Source organism: Cetorhinus maximus, chromosome 21 (assembly GCF_964194155.1).
Source record: "Cetorhinus maximus chromosome 21, sCetMax3.hap1.1, whole genome shotgun sequence".
Taxonomy (NCBI): domain Eukaryota; kingdom Metazoa; phylum Chordata; class Chondrichthyes; order Lamniformes; family Cetorhinidae; genus Cetorhinus; species Cetorhinus maximus.
Genome location: NC_135899.1, coordinates 52,356,529 through 52,378,083, shown reverse-complemented (window position 1 = coordinate 52,378,083; position 21,555 = coordinate 52,356,529). Strand labels below are relative to the sequence as shown.

At 41.5% G+C, this 21,555-nt stretch overlaps 1 protein-coding gene across 2 annotated transcripts in view; it reads left to right on the top strand.

Annotated features, from left to right (window-relative positions):
• The window catches only part of cdca8 (cell division cycle associated 8), a 32,707-nt gene extending 13,401 nt beyond the window's left edge, over positions 1-19,306 (top strand). Inside the window, exons 4-11 of one of the 2 annotated variants that reach the window (XM_078566282.1) lie at positions 784-824; positions 6,306-6,393; positions 10,698-10,780; positions 12,172-12,245; positions 17,782-17,868; positions 18,206-18,323; positions 18,495-18,581; positions 19,171-19,306. In XM_078566282.1, the coding sequence (XP_078422408.1) occupies positions 784-824; positions 6,306-6,393; positions 10,698-10,780; positions 12,172-12,245; positions 17,782-17,868; positions 18,206-18,323; positions 18,495-18,581; positions 19,171-19,206 (614 nt within the window). In that variant the 3' untranslated portion in view covers positions 19,207-19,306. The remainder of the gene's footprint in view (positions 1-783; positions 825-6,305; positions 6,394-10,697; positions 10,781-12,171; positions 12,246-17,781; positions 17,869-18,205; positions 18,324-18,494; positions 18,582-19,170) is intronic. The other variant, XM_078566283.1, reaches the window with a different exon arrangement.
• Positions 19,307-21,555: the final 2,249 nt, after the last annotated feature.

Here is a 21,555-nt window from a genome sequence, read left to right as displayed (position 1 = left end):
TTATTATGCCCCAAGACATTAGGAGAACCAAAGTTTTTTTTTGTAGCCCTACCCCACCCCACCCCACATTATCCTAGAGCCCAATCAACACCCACTTTTTCTGTTCCCCTCTGCTGGCGCAACTGTGGTGTTTCATCAGATTTGACCTTGTAAAGAGCCATGTAAATTCTGGGAAAGGGCATTAACTTTAGCGTGTAATATTAATAGCCAAGTATCTCCACTAAATAGTGGCACATATGACTTGATAAACGAGGATCCCAATGTTCCTACTCATTACCTAGCAAATCACAGCTAAGGAAACTGGCTTGGCAGAATCAACAGTATGGAAGCATGAGAGGTGTCGAATGCCACCAGTGAAATACAACTATGATATTTTTTTTTCTCTGCCACCAACCTCCTGTGATTCCAATGACAGTCCCTGACTTGTATGTTCTGGAGATCTGTTTTATCCAGTTGCCACAATGGCTGAGAATCCCCATTATCACTGTGATGAAGCCATGTAAGCATGCAATCCCAGAGTAGGAGCAGTTTTTTTTGACTGTTATGCATATTGAAAAGAAACCTCTGTGATCCAAAGCCTTTTTTTCACCTGCTGCCACCTCGTACTTGCCTGCGTGTCCCATATTTTATGTTGTGGATGGACTTGCTGCATTTCATTCTGCCGTTGATAATTTGCGAGGATCTGGTATCAAGGGGCAGTTTGTATCTGTTATTTGGGACTATGGTAAGTACCTGTTTGGACAGTTTCGCTGTATCATAAAGAATTTTTCCTTTTCTTTAAAGCTATGGGTGGAAGCGCAAAGGCAGTAGCTGAAGTTGAACAAGTAAGTTTTTTTTTTTCCCCTCCTTTTATTTTAAGGGATGTTGGTGTTGCTGGCAAGGCCTGCGTTTATTTCATATTCATAAATGCCAAAAGACATTGCCCTTGCCACAAACCTTTGGGATGTGGACGTTGCAGGAAAGGCCAACATTTGTTGCCTTTCTGGTGCAGGTACACCTACAGAGCTGTTAGAAGTTTAATCCAGCAACAGTGAAGGAGCAGCAATTATAGTTCCAAATCAGGATGATCTGTGACATGGAGGGGGCCCTGGTAATGGTGTTCCCATGCTCTTGCTACCCTTGTTCATTGTGCTGGTAGAGGTCACAGATTTGGAAGGTGTTGAAGGAGCATTGGTGAGTCTCTGCAGTGCATCTTGTATATACTACACACTGCTGTCACTGCATCGGTGGTGAAGAGAGCAAATGTTTAAGTCAGTGAAAAGGATGCCAATCAAGGCGACTGCTTTGTCCTGGATGGTGCTGAGCTTCTTGAGTGCTATTTGGAGTTGCACTCATCCAGGCAAGTGGAGAGAATTCATCACACTCCTGACTTGTGCCTTGTAGATGGTGGACAGGATTTGGGGAGCCAGGAGGTGAGTTACTTGCCTCAGAATTCCCTGTTTCTGACCTAGTGTAGCCACAGTATTTATATGGCTGTTCTGGCTGGCCTAGTTCAGTTTCTGGTGAATGGTAAGCCCCCAAAATGTTGATAATGGGGGAATTCAGCGATAGTAATGCCACTGAATGTCAAGGAACAATGGTTAGGTTCTCTTGTTGGAGATGGTGCTTACTTGACATTTGTGCGGTGCGAATGTTACTTACCACTTATTAACATATGAATTAGTAGCAGGAGTGGACCATTGGCCCCTAGGGCCTGTTCTGCCATTTGATAAGATCATGGCTGATCTGATTATGGCCTCAGCTCTACTTTTCTGTCTACCCACAATAACTTTTGACTCCCTTGTCAGTCAAAGCATCTATCTAATTCAGCCTTAAAAATATTAAATGCTCTCTAGGAAAGAGAATTCCATAGACTAAAGCCCCTCTCAGAGAAAAAGTTTCTCCTCATCTCTGTCTTAAAGGGGAGACCCTTTTATTTTTAAACTTTGTCCCCTAGTTCTAGTCCCTTCCATAAGGGGAAACATCTCCTCAGCATCCACCCTGTCAAGTTCCCTCAGGATCTTGTTTCAATAAGATCACCACTCATTCTTCTCAACTACAATGAGTATAAGCCCAATCTGTTCAATTTTTCTCTGAAGATAATCTCTTCGCCCCAGGAGTCAGTTGAGTGAACATTCTCTGAACTGCTAATGCAAGTATATCCTTTCTTAAGTAAGGAGACCGCAACTGTACCGAGTACTCTAAATGTGGTCTCACCAATGCACTGTATATCCGTGGTAAAACTTGCCAATGTTTATATTCCATTCCCCTTGCAATAAACATCAATATTAAATTTTCCTAATCACTTGCTGTACCCGCATACTAACTTCTTGTGATTCATTTACCAGGACACTCAGATCCCTCTGTACCACAAGAGTTCTCTCCATTTAAAAAACATACTGCTTTTCTATTCTTCCTGCCCAAGTGGACAAGTTCACATTTTCCCACATTATATTCCATCTACCAATTTTCCCCCACTCACTTAACCTATCTATGTCCCTTTGCAGACTTCTTATATTCTCATCGTAGCCTACGCTCCTACCAATCTTTGTGTCATCAGCAAATTTAGCAACCATACATTTGGTCCTTTCATCCAAATAGATTGTGAATAGTTGAGGCCCCAGCACTGGAGTGCCACAGGGTTCGCTTGTCACATCTTGCCAACCTGCAAAATGACCCATTTATGCGTACTCTCTGCTTCCTGTTAGATAACCAATCCCCTATCCATGCTGATATGTCACCCCCTACAACATGAGCTCTTATTTTGTGTATTAACTTTTGATGTGGCACCTTGTCAAATGCCTTTTGGAAATCCAAGTACACCACATCATCCCCTTTATCCATGTTGCTTGTTACTTCCTCAAAGAATTCCAATAAATTGGTCAAACACAGTTTCCCTAAGGCAGAGTCAAGATGGTTTTGTCAGATTGTATTAAGATTTTGAGCACTCCGCTATGACTGCCTTAATAATTTATTCTAATATTTTTCCTATGACAGATGTTAGGCTAACTGGCCTGTAGTTTCCCGCTTTGTCTCCCTCCCTCCTTTCTTGAAGAGAGGAGTTGCATTTGCTATTTTCCAATCTGATGGAATCTTTCCAGAATCTAGGGAATTTTGGAAAATTACAACCAATGCATCTATTATCTCAGCAACCAGTTCTTTTAAGATCCCAGGCTGCAGGCCATCAGGTCTTGGGACAGGTCAGCCTTCTGCTCTAATACTTTCCTCAGTACCCCTTTCCTGGTGATTGTAATTGTAGTTCCTTCCTCCCTTTTGCCTCTTGAGTTACAAGTATTTTTGGGACAAAAACAAAAATGGCTGGAAAAACTCAGCAGGTCTGACAGCATCTGTGGAGAGGAATACAGTTAACGTTTCGAGTCTGAATGACTATTCATCAGATTTCCAGCATCCACGGTATTTTGCTTTTATCTAAGTATTTTTGGGATGTAATTTGTGTCTTCTGCAGTGAAGAAAGACACACAACTGTTGAACGCTTCTGGCACTTTCTTATTTCCCATTATTAATTCCCCATATTCTCTCTCTGGAGGACCATCACTCTAGTTGCTGTTTTCCTGTTTAAATACTTTTAGAAACTCTTACTTTCTCTTTTTATATTTCTAATTAACTTTCTCTGAGTCTAATTTCTTCTTTTTTTTGGTCAGTCTTTGCTGATTTTTAAATTCTGTCCAGTCTTCTGACCTACCACTAATCTTTGCTGAATTGTACACTTTTTTTTCAATTTGATACTATCCTTAACTTCCTTAGTTAGCCACGAATGGTGTGTCCGTCTCATAAGAGTCTTTCTTCCTCACTGGAATATATTTTTGCTGAGAATTATAAAATATCTCCTTAAATGTTTGCTGCTGCCTGACCCTTTAACTGAATTTTCCAGTTCACTTTAGCCAGCTCCCCCCTTGTTCTCTTGTAATTGCCTTTTATTTAAATTTAAAACCCTAACCTTAGACCCACACTTCTCACCCTCAAAGTGGGTGCAAAATTCAATCATCTTATGATGACTAACTAGAGGGTCCTTTACTATGTAGCTATTAATTAAATCTGTCTCATTGAACATTACCAGGTCTGGAATAGCCTGCTCTCTGGTTGGCTCAAGAGATGTGCTACTCTGAGAAATTGTCCTGAATATTCTATTGATTAATCTTCCAAGCTACCTTTGCCAAACTGATTAATCCAATCTATATGTAGGTTAAAATCGCCCATGATTATTGCTGAACCTTTCTTACAAGCCTCCATTGTTTCTTCCTGTATACTTCGTCCTACAATATAGTTACTTTTATGGGACCCATAAGCTACTCCTACAATTGACATTTCCCCTTTCTTATTACTTACCTCTACCAAACTGATTCTGCATATGGATCTTTAGAACAAAGTTCATCTCACCGTTGTACTAATGTCATTCTTCATCCAGACTTGGGCTAAGTTGTTAATTTTGTCCAGATCTTGCTGTAAATGGATATGGACTGCTTCAGTACCTGAAGAGTTGCAAACAGTGCTGGACATTGTCCAGTCATCACTGAACATCCCTGCTTCTGATCTGATGATGGAGGGTCGATAATTGAAGCAGCTGGAGATGGTTTCGTCTAGGACACTACCTTGCATTTATGTTCTGGAACTGAGACAATTGACTTCCAACAATCATAACCATCTTCCTTTGTGCTAGTTGTCACTCCAACCAGTGGAGCGTGCCCCCCGCACTCCACGATTTCCACTGACTTCTGTTTTGCCAGGGCTCCTTGACTCCAGTTGGTGAAATGCTGCCTTGATGTCAAGAGCAGTCACTCTCGCCTCCCTTCTTGAGTTTGGCTCTTTTGTCCATGCTTGGATCAAGGCTGTAATAAGTTCAGGATCGGAGTGGCCTGGCGGAATCCAAACTGAGCATCGTGATCAGATAACCGTTGTATAAATGCTGCATGATAGCACTGTGGAGGCCATCTTCTGTCACTTTACTGATGATCGAGATTATGCTGATGGGGTGATAATTGGCTGGATTGGGTTTGTCCAGCTTTTTGTGGACAGGATACACCTGAGCAATTTTCCACATTGTCGAGTAGATGCCAGTGTTGCAGCTGTACTGGAACAGCTCATCTAGGGACATGGCTAGTTCTGGAGCACAAGTCTTCAGTACTACTGCCAGGATGTTGTCAGAGCCCCTAAACTTTGCAGTATCCAGTGCCTTCAGCCATTTCTTGATATCATGTGGAGTGAATCAAATTGGCTGAAGACTCGCATCTGTGATGGTGGAGCCCTCAGGAGGCGGCCAAGATGGATCATTCACTTGGCACATCTGGCTGAATGTAAATGCTTCAGCCTTGTCTTTCACATTGACATGCTATGTTCCCCCATCATTGAGGATGAGGATATTTGTGGAGCCTCCTCCTCCTGCTTTTAGTTGTTTAATTGTCCACTACCATTCATAACTGAATGTGGTAGGGCTTGCAGAGCTTTGATCTGATCCATTGGTTGTGGGATTGCTTAGCTCTGTCTTTTGTATATGCTTCTGCTATTTGGCATGTAAGTAGTCCTGTGTTGTAGTTTCATGTTTACACCTCACTTATAGGTATGCTTGGTGCTGCTCCTGGCAAATCATTAAAATAATTTAATGGAGTAGATGGTAGATATCAAGAATGTAATCAGGGAATCCAGAAAATGACAGTCTTAAAGTAGACAGACAATTTGGGAATTAGGAAGCACTTTCACACTTGGGGTGGTGGAAATGTGGAATTCTCTTCCCCCATTTGGTGGGATGCTGGGACAATTGAAATTTTCAAGATTGGAAGAGACCGATTTTTATTAGGTAAAGAAATAAATCAAAGTTGGATGAGTGGAGTCGAGATTCAGAGCAGCAATGATTGACGCGAATGGGAGAACAGACTCAAGGGGCTGAATAGCTTGCTCCTATTTTTGTATCATGTATTGAAAAAGAAATGAAAGATGGATACCCTAGTCAAAGTGCATGTATCTCGGCAGACTGCAATTTTTAACCTTCTTCCCATAGACAATTGGGAAGTATTAGTGTGTTTTTGTTAAATCCCACAATACCAAGAAGACCATAGTGCTCCTAAATCTATACAAGGAAACAAATACAAATCAAAGTATTTGAAACCAAATGTATTCTAATTCTACTCTTAGAAATAAAAATGCCCAGTGATCTATTTAAAAATAGCAAACATTTTATTTTTAATCTTTTTAAGAATTGTATCTGCACGGGAGTAATTTTTATGTAGGGTCAAATCCTTTTCTGACTTGGTGAGGACTATTGAAATTGGAAAATGTTCCACTCCTGTATCTGATAAGTTTCTTTGCTACAGAAACGTATTGATGCTGCCTGTTTGGAAGTTGAAGCAATAGAATCTGAAATCTTGAAAGATGCTGCACCACTGAGGATAACCAAAAAACGTAAGCTTGGTACAATCATTACTATGGTATGAACAAATAATTTAACTGCCTACTGTAAAATACATACATTTGGAAAATACTCAACCTACAAATATGTCAACTGTCTTCTACATGTACAGATTTTATGAATGAAAACGTATACTATCAGTGACGGTGTATTGTCTTGTGTGATGTACCTAGGAGGGCAGGAGATCTGGTGCCAAATATGAAGTTGCATCTTGCCTTGAAAATTTGCCATTTCGGACTGTTGATTTCAAGAATGTGCCATAGTAGTGTGGCTGAGCAGTATCCTGTATCAACATTTTCTTGAAGATAAGCAAGAAAATGAATTGAAAATGCCGAATTAACCTATAGTGAAAATATGTTAATTTTCTTTTCGCTCTTGCTGGAAAGTTTTTGGTTTTTTGCTTTAAGTGAAAAGCTGACTACTTGCAAGTTACCCCCATAATCAAAATTAGGAACCTGATTTCCTTTGGCAGTGCCTGGTTATTTGTGTAAGCCCCTTGTGTAATTCTTGTACCTGTAATGCATAAGATCATGAGAAATAGAAGTAGGTCATTTGGCCCCTCACGCCTGCTCTGCCATTCAATAAGATCATGGCTGACCTGATTGTGGCCTCAACCCCACTTTCCTGCCTGTCCCCATAACTCTTGATTCCCTTGTCAATCAAAATCTGTCTATTTACCTTTTGATTAGCTCAGGATCATGGAAGAATAGTAGTGGACTGGTAGAGACTCAGGGTAATGCTCTGGGGACCTGGGTTCGGATCTCACCAAGGGAGATGATGGAATTTGAATTCAAGAAAAATCTGGAATGAAAAGTCTAATGACCATGAAACCATTGTCGATTGTTGTAAAAATCCATCTGGTTCACTAATGCCCTTTTGGGAAGGAAACCTGCCATCCTCACCTGGTTTGGCCGACATGTGACCCCAGATCTGCAGTAATATGGTTGACTCTTGAATATCTTCTGAAATTGTCTAGCAAGCCACTTTGTTGTATCAAACCACTGAAAAGCTAATAAAAAGGAATGCAACCAAACAAAAATGAAATCGACCCAGGCACCAGAAACGACAACAGCAAACCCAGCCCTGTCGACCCTTCAAGTCCTCCTTGCATGCGCCAAAATTGGGAGACCTGTCTCAGACTAGACAAGCAACGTAGTCATACTCGTAGATCATGTCACAGACACCACCATCACCATCTCTGGATATGTCCTGTCCCACTGACAGAACATATGTGGCAGCACAGTGGCATACAGTCCAGAGGAGTTGCCTTGGGAGTCTTCAACATTGACTCAGGACCCCATGAAGTCTTATGGCATCAGGTCAGATATGGGCAAGGAAACCTCCTGCTGATTACCATGTATTGTGCCCCTTCAGCTAATGAATCAGTGCTCCTCCATGTTGAATACCACTTGAAGGAAGCATTGAGGGTGGCAAGAGCACAGAATGTACTGTGTGGGGGACTTCCATGTCCATCATCAAGAGTGGCTCGATAGCACCACCACAGACTGAGCTGGCCGAGTCCTAAAGGGTATAGCTGCTAGCCTGGGTCTGCGGCAGGTGGTGAGGGAACCAACAAAAGGGAAAAACGTACATGACCTCATCCTCACCAAACTGCCTGTCCATGATATCGGTAGGAGTAACCACTGCACAGTGCATGTGGAATCGAGGCACTACCTCTGCTAAATGGGATAGATTTCGAACAGATCTAGCAATTCGAGACTGAGCATCCATGAGGAGCTGTCAGCAGCAGCAGAATTCTACTCGATCACAATCTGTAACCTCATGGCCCGGCATATCCCCCACTCTACCATTACAATCAAGCCAAGGGATCAACCTTGGTCCAATGAAGAATGCAGGAGGGCATTCCAGGAGCAGCATTAGGCACATCTAAAAATGGGGTGTCAACCTGGTGAAGCTATAACACAGGACCCCTTGTGTGCCAAACAGCATAAGCAGCAAGTGATAGACAGAGCTAAGTAATTCCACAACTAGCAGATCAGATCTAAGCTCTGCAGTTGTGAATGGTGGTGGACAATTAACTCACTGGAGGAGGAGGCTTTACAAGTTTCCCCATCCTCAATGATGTAGGAGCCCAACATATCAGTGCAAAAAATAAGGCTGAAGCATTCGCAGCAATCTTCAGCCAGAAGTGCCAAGTGGATGATCCATGTCTGCCTCCTCTCGAGGTCTCAGCATCACAGATGCTAGTTTTCAGCCAATTTGATTCACTCAGCGTGATATTAAGAAACGGCCGAAGGCACTGGATACTGCAAAGACTATGGGTCCTGACGATATTCCGGCAATAGTACTGAAGACTTGTGCTCCACAATTTGTCGCACCCCTCGTCAAGCTGTTCCAGTACAGTTACAACACCGGCATCTACCTGGCTATGTGGAAAATTGCAGGACAAATCCAACCTGGCCAATTATCACCCCATCAGTCTACTCTTGATCATCAGTAAAATGATGGAAGGGGTCATCAACAGTGCTATCAAGCGGCACTTGGTTAGCAATAGCCAGCTCACTGCTCAGTTTGGGTTTTGCCAGTGTCACTCAGCTTCTGACCTCATTACAGCTTTGGGTCAAACATGGACAAAAGAGCTGAACTCCAGAGGTAAGGGTGCCTGCCTTTGACATCAAGGCAGCATTTGACTGAGTATGGCATCAAGGAGCCCGAGCAAAACTGGAGTCAATGGGAATTGGAGAACTCTCTACTGGTTGGATTCGTATCTAGCACAAAGGAAGATGGTTGTGATTATTGGAGGTCAATTATCCCAGTTCCAGGACGTCATTGCTGGAGTTCCTCAGGATAGTGTCCTTGGCCTAGCCATCTTCAGCTGATTCATCAATGACCTTCCTTCCATCATAAGTTCAGAAGTGGGGATGTTCACTGATGATTGCACAATTTCAGCAACATTCACAACTCCTCAGATACTGAAGCTGTCCATGTCCAAATGCAGCAAGACCGGGACAATATCCAGGCTTGGGCCGACAAGTGGCAAGTAACATTCATGCCACACAAGTGCCAGGCAATTACCATCTCAAAAATTGAGAATCTAACCATCGTCTTTGACATTCAATGGCATTACCATTGCTGAATCCCCCACTATCAACATCCTTGAGAATTACCATTGACCAGAAACTGAACTAGACTAACCACATAGTTATTGTGGCCACAAGAGCAGGTCAGGGGCTAGGAATCCTGCGACGAGTAACTTTGCCTCCTCACTCCCCAAAGCCTGTCCATCATCTACAAGGCACAAGTCAGGAGTGTGATGGAATACTCACTCTCTCCACTGGCCTGGATGAGTGCAGCTCCAATGACACACTCAAGGAGCTTGACACCATCCAGGACAAAGCAGCCCGCTTGAGTGGCATCCCTTCCACAAACATTCACTCCCTCCACCAACAACGAACAGTGGCAGCAGTATGTGCCATCTACAAGAAGCACTGCAGAAATTCAGCAAGGCTTCTTAGACAACAGCTTCCAAGCCCACGACTCCTACCATCTAGCATGACAAGAGCAGCAGATACATGGGAGCACCACCATCTGTAAGTTCCCCTCCAAGCCACACGCTATCCGGTCTTGGAATATATCGCCGTTCCTCCACTGTCGCTGGGTCAAAATTCTGTAGCACTCTGGGTGTACCAACACCATTGAGATCTCCAGCAGTTCAAGAAGGCAGCTCACCACCACCTTCTCGAGGGCAATTAGGGATGGGCAATAAATGCTGGTCTAGCCAGCGACGCGCTCACCCTGTAAATAAAAAGTTAATCACACTGCCAAAGGAAATGAAAAATCACCCCTTTCAAACTCGAGGGTGAATGTGTAACCTGCTATATCGCTGAATGAAAGGTGTCCAAACTTTATATTTTTTAGTTCACCAAGTAGATATATACTGTCAAATCTTGGCCCACATGTTGCTATTCACTCATGTACAGTATCAAGTTGCTGATACTAACAGATCTTTGGTGGATAGATGCTAGATCACAGCACAATGTGGCAAACTGCCCTTTCCACAGCTCCAGGTCCGCAACATCATAAACACGGTGAACCAGAAAAACAACCAAAATGCAAATTGGTTCAATTTGCCTGGGCTTTCAGGCTAGTTTGGAGTTTTTTCTCTTGTCTCCACCAAGATCTGGCATTACTAGGCTTAGAAGAAGTGATGCCCAACAATGCAATGCCTAATGAATAGAGTGAGCAATGATTAGGCATGGCTATCTTTCCCTCTTCTCTCTGTTTATGAGTAAATACTTGTAAATGTTTCAGTTAATTTGAAAAATATTCTCTGCAGGTAAAAACAAAGCAAAGAATGACACTGATGGAGTTGTAAGTGAAGATGAAAATGTTCCCCCTTCAACCAAAATCTTTCGAAAGGTCAGTGTGTTTATAAAAATCTTGTGACAAGCCATTGTTTAATGAATGAATTGTAGCCAGCAAATGAGTGAAAATCTGCACAATGCGAGTGAGCCATTGACTAGCAGAACTACAACTGCAGATTTCATATACATATTGTTGCTTACTTAACAGGAAACTGAAGAGTAAGGTGGAAGGAGATTGGGTTTCCCTTGTATTCAATACTCGAGCTCTGTTAGTGTTAGTTAATGGTCAGTTGAAACTTAAAGTCAAGCAAATTGCAAGCTGCCCTCGGGCAATAATCACCTTCAGTCTGGTTTAAATAAACATGTTTCTGGATTTGATCTGTTTTTAAGTCTTGTTTTTCTCTGCTATAGATTGGGGACTGGCATGCAGCTTTCTATTGCATGGGTTTACTTGAGATCTTTTCTCACATGTACTTGTGTTTGCACACATGTGGTTGTTTGATCTAATACTGAAAAGGAATTGTTTCAGGGTGCTCCTATCATTTATTTGAGAGCAGCCTATTCAGTGCTTAACTGATTCTTCTCAATCGCCTTTTTAAATTCCACTTACAATTTAGAGTAACCTACAAGTATAATTCTAAAGTAAGTAGGATCTATAATGGCAAACTTTTTAAAAAGTTGTTGTCAGTCCTAGGAAGGATGCATTCATTCATTCATTGTCAAACACTCATTGTCCTCAGAAGCTGGGCTTCCTTGAACCTCTGCAGTCCTTGTACTACAGGTACTTCCAGCATAGCATTAGATATGGAATTCCAGGATGTTGACCCAGAAACGGTGACTTGTGTCCAAATAAGTTGATTTGTGACTTGCATGTGGTGACTTTTCCTGGGAATTGCTGATCTTATTCTTCTTGGTGACAGATCCCATGAGCTTGGAGATGCTGTAACCTTGATGAGTTGCTAAGTGCGCCCTGTAAATAATGCTGCAACTGTGGCACCAGTGATGGATGGATATTGCATTCAATTGGGTATCCAGTCAAGCTGAGTGATTTGTTGAAAATAGTTTCTTGAACATTTTGAAACTGCAGTCACCCTAGTGAGTATTCAATTAGACTCCTGACTTGAACCTTATAAATGGTTGTGTTTGCCTTTGAAGGATTAAGAGCTGGGCCACTAGCCTCAAAGTACCCTGCCTCTGCTGTGCTTTTGTAGCCAGTGGCATTAATATGGTACTGCAGTTAAACTTTTAAGTTGGTGGAGATCCCCTTCATAGTGGTGGAGTTGAAGGTTAGAGAGGTAGTTGGGTTGTATTAGAGATGATCATTGCCTGTGACTTGTCTGGTGAAAATGTTTTCTGTTACCTGTTATCCCAAGTCTGGATGATTACCATGTCCTATTGGAATATTGATCTGAACTAACATTTTCTTTTAAACTATTCTCCTAACAGGGTAAAAATGGCGCAACCTTCTCCGTTAAAAGTAGACCTCCATCAGCATGTGCCACAGGCACTCGGACTAGAAGGTAATTGCTCACCTCCAAGAATGTTTATTCCTGTTACAGAAGATAAATCCTACAGTTGATAGGTCCAACAGTTCACAAGTACGTCTTAGTAATTTTTCACATTTATGTCCTGGTTGTGGCTTTACAATGGGAATACTGATCATTGAATGGTTACAGTGCAGAAGGAGGCCAGTTGGCCTATTTAAGCCTCAATGAAAGAGCAGTTCACCAGGTGCCACTCTCCCACCTTTTCCCCATTTCCTGGAATGTTTTCCTTTTCAGATAATGATCCAGTTCTCTTGCTGAAAGCCACAATTGAATCTGCCTCCTCCACATTCTTAGGAAGTACATTTCAGATCCTAACCACTTGCTGCGTGAAATAAATTTTTCCCTCCTTGCCATTGCATCTTTTGCCTTAAATCTTTGCCCTCTGGCTCTCAATCCTTCTGCAACTAAGACTAATTTCTCCCTATCTACTCTGTCGAGGCCCTTCATGACTTTGAATATCTCCTTACCACCTTCCCTTCTCCAAGGAGAACAGCCCCAATTTCTACAATCTCTCTATGCAACTGAAGTTCCTCATCCCTGGAACCATTCTCATGAATCTTTTCTGCACCCTCTGCCTTTACATCCTTCCTAAGTGTGGTGTCCAAAACTGGATGCAATACTGCAGTTGAGGCCGACCCAGTGTTTTATGCTGGTTTATCATAACTTTTTTTGGGCTCTGTCTTTATTTATAAAGCTCAAGATCCCATGTGCTTTATTTTAACCATGCTCTTAACCTGCCCTGGCACCATCAATAATTTGGGCATATACCCTCCCTTCCTAACAGCACTGTGGGTGTACCTACACCACATGGACTGTAGTGGTTCAAGACGGCAGCTCACCACCACCTTCTCAAGGGGAACTAGGGATGGGCAATAAAAATGCTGGCCCAGCCAGTGAAGACCACATTCAATGAATGAATTAATTTTTTTTAAAAAATGCACCCAAGTTCTTCTACCACTGCACTCTCTTTAGAATTGTACCCTTTGTTTTACTGCCTCTTCCCTACTTTTCTACCAAAATGAATCTCTTCACACCTCTAAAGATTAAGGAAGAAAGGTTTGCATTTATATAGCACTTTTTTCCTGACCACCAAACATCTCAAAGTGCTTTACAGCCAATGAAGTACTCATTTGAATGTAGACATTGTTGTAATGTAGGAAATGCGGCAGCCAATTGCACACAGCAAGCTCTCTCAAATAGATCACATAATCTGCTTTTTTTGTGTGTGTGTGTGATGTTGATTGAGAGATAAGTATTGGCCAAGACACCAGGGATAACTCCCCTACTTTACTTCGAAATAGTACCATGGGATCTTTTTATTTTTACCTGAGAGGGGAGACTGTTTAATGTCTCACCTGAAAGACTGCACCCCTGACAGTGCAGCACCCCTTCAGTACTGCACTGAGTATCAGACTTGATTTTTGTTCTCCAGCCCTCGAGTGGGACTTGAACCCTGAATCTTGCGATTCAGAGGCATGAGTGCTACCAACTGAGCCACGGCTGACTACTTACACTAAATTTCATCTGCCACTTGTCCAGCTATTCCACCAACCTGTCTATGCTCTTTTGAAGTTTAATCTTATCCTCATCGCAGTCCACAATACTTTCTAAGCTTCATGCCACCTGCAAATTTTTTAATTGTGTTCTGTACACCAAAATTTAGGTCATTAATATATAACAAGAAAAGCAGGGGTCATATCACTGGGGAACCCAACTATAAACCTTCCTCCTGCCTGGGAAATAACCATCACCAATACTCTGTTTCCTGTCACTCAGCCAATTTTGTATCCATGTTGCTACTGTCCCTTTTATTTCATGAGCTCTAGCTTTGCTCACAAGTCTGTTGTAGAGCACTTTATCAATTCCTTTTAGAAGTCCATATGCACCATATCAATTGCACTACCCTCATCTCATCTCTTACCTCATCAGAAAACTCAAGCAAGTTGGTAAAACACGATTTGCCTTAACAAATCCATGCTGGCTTTCCTTAATTAACCCACGCTTGTCCAAGTGACTATTAATTTTGTCCAAAATTATTGGTTCAAAAGCTTCTCCACCACTGAGGTTAAATTGAATGGCTTGTGGTTGCTGGGCTTACCCTTTCACCCTTTTTTGAACGAGGGTATAACATTTGCAATTTGATCTTCATAATCAAAGCTTTTGTTGCCAACCTCTAAGCTGGGTTCAAAGCAGTTTTTAGCCAAGGCTTTGGCCTCTAGGATTGTGACCCAAGTTGTCACTTGAAGCAACTTTTTAAAACAATTCCTTGGACCTGGTTTCTCTGGCATCTAAGCACATTAACAAGTCGCTATATGTATCCCAAGGCTCCTAAAGGCAGGTTCTGCAAATAGCAGGTACAGTGTCCTTCTCCCCCTTAAGCCCGAATTGTCATCCTTGAAGGTTAATCGGGCCTTTCAAAAGGCATAATTATGGAGCCTCTCAAAGCACTTTTATAGATGTCTTGTCTTTCAGGCTCTTTCATATTCAATTTCCAACTTCCTGCTAAGTATGTGACCTCTACCAGACAGTTTGAGTTCTCCAAGTTAACTATTTGATTTGGTGGGGTTTGCTATACTCCCACTGGCTATAAGCTATTTCACTTCTGGAACCTCTTCAATAATAATGTAATGGTGAAAGTCTCCCAAGGACATGTCAACGTGCCTCTTGCAAAAAATCTTCTGACGATTTGGGGTGATTATCTGATCAAGTTAATAAATTTCAGCAGCCAGCATCCAATAGGTTTGAATTATGCATGTTGTGATTACCTACTCAGAATATCTTCGTAAATCCAAAGTTCTGTCATGATCTGAAGCAGTAACTTGCTGGAGAAAATCAAATGATAGTTATAACTTGTATTTATGTCGTGGAGAAAATCAACTTGTATTTATGTTGTGCCTTTTAACCTAATAAAGCAGGGGCGTTATAAAGCAAAGTTTGATACTAAGCCACAAAAGGTGGTATTAGGGCAAATGACCAAAAGCTTGGTTGAAGAGGAATGTTTAAGGGATGTCTTAAAGAAAGAAAGGCATGCATTTATATAGTGCTTTTCACCACCACTGGACTTCTTAAAACACTTTACAGCCAATGAATCGTCAGTGATGTGGAAAGGCATTCCACATCATAGGACCTTGACAGCAGAAGGCATGGCAAACAATGGTGGAACAATTAAAATCCGGGTGCTTGAGGCCAGAATTAAGAGTGCTGAGCGTTGTAGGCCTGGAGGAGATTAGAGATAGCGAGGAATGAGGCCATGGAGGGATTTGAAAGCGTGGATGAAATTTTTAAAACTGAGGCATTGCTTAACTAGGAACCGATGTACGTCAGTTAGCATAGGTGATGGACGTCGTGACATGAGGGGACAGCAGAGCTTTGGATGATCTTGAGTGTACAGAGGGTAGAATATGGGAGGCCAACCAGAAGTGCACTGGAATAATCAATTCTAGAGGTAATAAAGGCATGGATGAGGGCTGCCACTATGCAGTGGCAAGACGAGTGGTATTTGCCACTAACAGGATGCTGCCATCAAGCCAATAAGACGTTTTGCCTATCGCACTAGTGATTAATGTGATATATGAATTTCAGTGCCTGTGTGATGCTGGTTATGTAGGCCTTACGGCCAAAAGACTGGTGGATCGTATCAAACAGCATGTCCCTTCCACTGTTGGCAATGGGCAAGGTACAGACCATACCCAGCCAGCCCGTGGTTGCAAAACTCAAAACATTGTGTCCAACATGAGATGTGATTTCATGATTGGACAATATTTGCTAAATAATCCCCAGTGTGCTAAGAATTACACTGACAACCAATTTAAAATTGTCAGTTGGGCTCGCAGTGTGGTGCATTTGCATGTACTGGAAGCTACAGACATTAATACATGGGGCCCTGTTCTTTGCAGACAAAACATGTATACACACGCTGGGCCTGTTTCAGCTGAACAAAATAAGTGACAGCCATTCACTGGTTCATTCCCCAGGGCAATTTCTTGACCAATCAGAGTCAAAGCTACCTGGTTTAAATTTCAAACAATGCTTGACAGCTAACTGTCAGTCACCATAAATTGGTGCATTTTCCATGGCAACATCTCTACCAATCAGAGTCCACTTGCCAACCAATCAGCACAAACTTCTCATACAGTAAATTTTCTTGATTCCCCTGACATTGGCATTTCTTGTGAATTGTTCTGACGAGTGTAAGATGAAAAGCTTCAACAAAAAATGTGTCTCTGTTCAGCTATGTGATTAGTACTAAAATTTCTGTGTTGTGTATAAGTCCTGGAAGCACTAGATTTGGCTTAGTACCCTGAGATGGGTAAACAGCAGCAGAATGCTTTTTCTCCCTGTATTGTAACTTTTGACAAGATTATTTAATTACCTCAACTACAGCTGCACTCACCCTGCCTCCTGTAAGGACTCCATCTCATTCTGTCAGTTCTTTCGCTTCCGTCGCATCTGTTCCGATGATGCCGCTTTCCTCAGGGACCGTTCCTTCTGGGACATCCTGGTCCACTCCTCCATTACCCCCAACACCTCGCCCACGGCATCTTCCCATGCAATCATAGAAGGTGCAACACCTGCCCCTTTACCTCCTCACCATCCAAGGGCCCAAACACTCCTTTCAGGTAAAGCATCCTTCAATTTGATGTACTACATTCACTGCTCCCAATGCATTCTCTACATAGGGGAGACCAAACACAGACTGGGTGACCACTTTGGGGAACACCTTCAGTCTGTCAGCAAGCATGACCCAAACATTCCTGTCGCTTGCCATTTCAACACACCATCCTCCTCTCATGTCCACATGTCCGCTTTTGGCCTTCTGCAATTTTCCAGTGAAGCCCATTGCAAACTGGAGGAACAGTACCTCATCTTCCGATTAGGCATTTTATAGCCTCTTGGACATAACACTGAGTTCAACAACTTCAGACCATGAACACTCATCTCTATCTTCACCCCTTTTTTTAATCCTTTTTTAAAAATTTATTTTTATTTTGTTTCTACTTATTTATTTTTATTCATTGTTTTATCCCCCCTTTTTCTATCCTTTTTTCCCCAAACACTGCTCCCTCCCCCACCCCAACCCCTAAAGGGCCATCTGTTACTTGATCCATGTTGTTCTTTCACAGAGTGCTGACCCTTGTTCTGCTATTCACACATTCTGCTTTCTTACTTTATGCCACTATCAGCACCTTAACTCTACCATTAACACTCCCTTTGTCTTTTTGGCCCTGACATCTTTGTCAATCTCCATAGCCCCCACCTATTGCTGGCCTTCTATCTAACTTCACCTGATCCACCCCACTTAAACAGTACAAGTTTAATCAGATTCCTACTTCTCTTTAGCTCTGAAGAATGGTCATACGGACTCGCAACATTAACACTGTTCCTCTCCACAGATGCTGTCAGACCTGCTGAGTTTTTGCAGTATTTTCTGTTTTTATTTCAGATTTCCAGCATCTGCAGTAATTTTTGCTTTTATTTAATTACTAATTGTGTACTTTCAATTATACAGAACCAGCCGAACCAAGGTCCTCCATTCTTCAAGTAATAGTGATATATGGGGACCCACACCATTGATAACGCCTAAATTTGATTCACGGTCAGTTTACTAAGAGTTCATTATATCTAACTATCAAATTGAAATTTTACTTTATGCAGTTGAAGTATTTCCTATATATATTAGATTTTTTTTCCCTCTGGTATCCAAACTGAAACAGTTGCTTTAAAAAAAATGGACCTTTTGAGACATTGCTTTAATTGTACGATGCAGAGTTTCCCTCTGTCCTCCCTATCCCTGCCCCCACTAAAATTAACCTTGAATTTTCAATTTTATCTCTGATTACAAAGGCTTTGAAACCTGGCTCGAGTAGCTGCAAGAATTTGTTTTATGTTTTTCAATGATTTTGTGATCATCTCTTTTGTAAAATGGTTCACAGGTTGCCGAAAACTTCAACTCGCTTACGAAAAATGGGGGAGCGTGTATTTAGCTTTTCGGGAAGCCCGCTCGCCGAACCCAGAGAAATGACCATCAATATCCCAACTGAGGATGGACAGGTGAGCTGATCTGGCTGAGGACTTTGGCATCATTTCTGCAGCAAGTGCCCATTGTTTAAGGATCTACCTTGTAAATGAGAGTTCCTAGGTTCTGTTAGTTCCACAACCTGAGGGAGAGTTAATCTTAAATGAGTTGCTGTGAAGACTAAATCAAATTTTCCTATGTTTTAGAATATCCAATTTCTGGCCAGCAAAATAAACAATACAGATTTAACTCAACTGGATGACAAGACATTTAAAAGTTTTGAGCAACTATCTGTGAGTATTTTATTATGCTAAGTATTCTGTATTACCAAGCAACTAGTTCTATTTTAATGTTAATTTAATGTATGTTGAAAGTAAAGTACTTGGAAAACATTTATTATTGAATTGGGTTTCTTTTTGGGAAATGTTGGGATTAAATAGGTTGACCCACTAGCAGCCTTTTTTTTTCGTTATATAAAGAAATGTTGTTTCTGTGTTTGGAAGGGCCTTCCATAAATTTAGGAATTTCCATTGTTGGGCCCTGCTTTCAAAACATCACAAACAATTTATCAACGTGTAAAATGGACCATCTTTAAAGGATGAAAGCTTTAGATGGCCAGGAACAGAAGCCATGAACACTCCCTTTATTTTCCTTCTAGCCATCCCCAGGAGATCTGCTAACCTAGGGTGCTGAGGTATATAGTAACATCCACATAGATGTCAAAAATGCATAACTTGGGCTGCTGCTTCTATAGTCAAAAGATTAAATTGAGAGAAGTTCTCATTGTAATTTTGTTGGGTGGGCAAAGGAGAGTTTGGAGAAGTGTGAAATAAATGCCACTTAAGTGCAGCATTATAATTTGCATTTGCTTTTACCTTGCAGCATCAGCTCAATGAAATCTTGAAGACAAGAAAATGAAACACTGGAGATGCCAGCATTCTATTTGTGTGAATGCTTGTTTAAAGTATGACATGATTATAATATGGTTTGATGGTGATTAAAACTGTTTTTGTTAAAACTGTGTTTTGTTAATAAATACTCGTTTTTATAATCAGAAACAACCCACTGTTGGTTCAAGTCAACCACTGTGCACAAAGAAGCTGTTCTTGCATCTGAATTTCATGCAGCATCTGTATTCTAACAGGTTCATGTGCCTACATTCCTTATGATATGAACCTTTTTCTACTTTCAGAGCAATTAAGGGCCAGCATTTATTGCCATGCCTTATTTAGGAAGGTGGTTGTGGGCCACTTTCTTGAACTGCTGCAGTCCATGTGGTGAAGACACTCAGCGGTTTGATATAACTAGCTTGCTTTCTAGGCCACTTCTGTGAGCAGTTGGAATCTTCACACTTCTTTTTCTGGGACTGTAATTGTATGTAAACCTGGCCAGGCAATGGTAGCAGGTTTCCTTCACTAGTGAAGCAGCTGGGTTTTTGCGATGACAGCTTCATGGTCACTTACTGATACCAGCTTTTAAAAATTTATTTATGTATTTATTTTTACTGCGTTCAAATTACAAAATTATCATTATGGGATTTGAACTCACATTCTCTAAATTATTACATCAGTGACATTTTTGTTCCCTGGAAAGCTCTGCCATAGTTCTCCCTGTATGAAAAGTATTCAAATTGCAGTCTTCAAATTTGTAACAGTTGTACTTGCTGAAGCAACTTGCATTTCTGGGCTGCTTAAAACCTCCTCACCTCCCTGCCTTTAAAAATTCTTCTCAACCCATGCATGGAGGCAGAGGACATTGGCTAAGGTACTGAATGAATTGCATGCCTTTGCCCAGGAAGAAGATGCTGCTGAAATGATAATGAAAGAGGAGGTGGTGGAGACTCTCAAAGAACTAAAAATTGATAGAGGGAGGTATTAGAAAGGCTGGTTATACTTAAAAGTCAGTTAATTCACCAGCACCAGTGGAATACATCCAAGGATACTGAAGGAAGTATGGGTGGAAATTGTGGAGGCACTGGCCATAAGAGTGAAGAATTGCAGATGTTGTACACTTGTTCATAAGGGTGTAAGGATAAACTCAGCAACTAAAGACCTGTCAGTTTAACCTTGGTGGTGGGAAAGCTTTTTGAAATGATGCTTCTGTGCACAAAATTAAGTCACTTGAACAAGTGTGGATTTATTAAAGAAAGTCACCACAATTTGTTCAAGGCTAATCATGTTTAATTAGTTTGATTTGAGTTTTTGAGGTAACGGAGGGTTGTTGACTAATATGGTAGATGTGGTGGTTATGGACTTCCAAAAGGTGTTTGATAAAGTGCCAAATAAGAGACTTGCCAGCAAAATTGAAGCTTGTGGAAGAAAAGGGACAATGACAGCGTAGATAGGAATTTGGATGAGTAACGGGAAACAGTGTAGTGGCAAAGGATTGATCTTCAGCCTGTTTGAAGGTATACAGGCATCGGTACTAGGATCACTTTTTCTTGATGACTTATTAATATCCTAGACTTGAGTGTGCTGGGCACAATTTCAAAATTTGCAGATGACAGAAAATTTAGTATAGTGAACTTTAAAGATGGTGATAAACTTGAAGAGGGCATTGATGAGATGGAGATGGTGGCCACGGCGCAGAGAGAATTTAATGCCAGAAGTGTGAAGTGATACATTTTGGTAGCAAGAATGAGGAGAGGCAATATAAAATAAGAGACAATTCTGAAATGTGTGCTGGAACAGAGACTAGGGGTATACATACACAAATCGTTGAAGCAGGTTGAGAAAGTAGTTAAAAAGGCATATGGGATTCTGGGATTTATAAATAGAGGCATAAAGCACAAAGGCAAGGAAGTTGTGATGAACCTTTATAAAACATTGGTCCAGTCTCATATGGAGTATTTTGTACAATACTGGCCACTGCACTTTAGGAAGGATGTGAAGGCTTTAGAGGGTGAAGTAAAGATTTTTGAGAATGGTTCCAGGGATGAGAGGCTTTAGTTGGGTGGATTGATTGGAGAAGTTGGGATGTTCTCTGTAGAGAAGAGAAGGTTGAGAAGAGATTTGATAAAATCATTAGGGAGTTTATATAGAAACTGTTCCCGCAGATTTAAGATTAATGACAAAAGAACCAGTGGTGAGATGAGAAAAACCTATGCAGTGAGTGGTTAGGATCTGGAATGCACAACCTGAGTGTGGTGGAGATGGATTCAATTGTGGCTTTCAAATGGAAATTGTATAAGCACCTGAAGAGAAACAATTTGCAGGGTTGCAGAGAAAAGCATAGAGGATTGGGTCTAGCTATGTTGCTCTTGTAGAG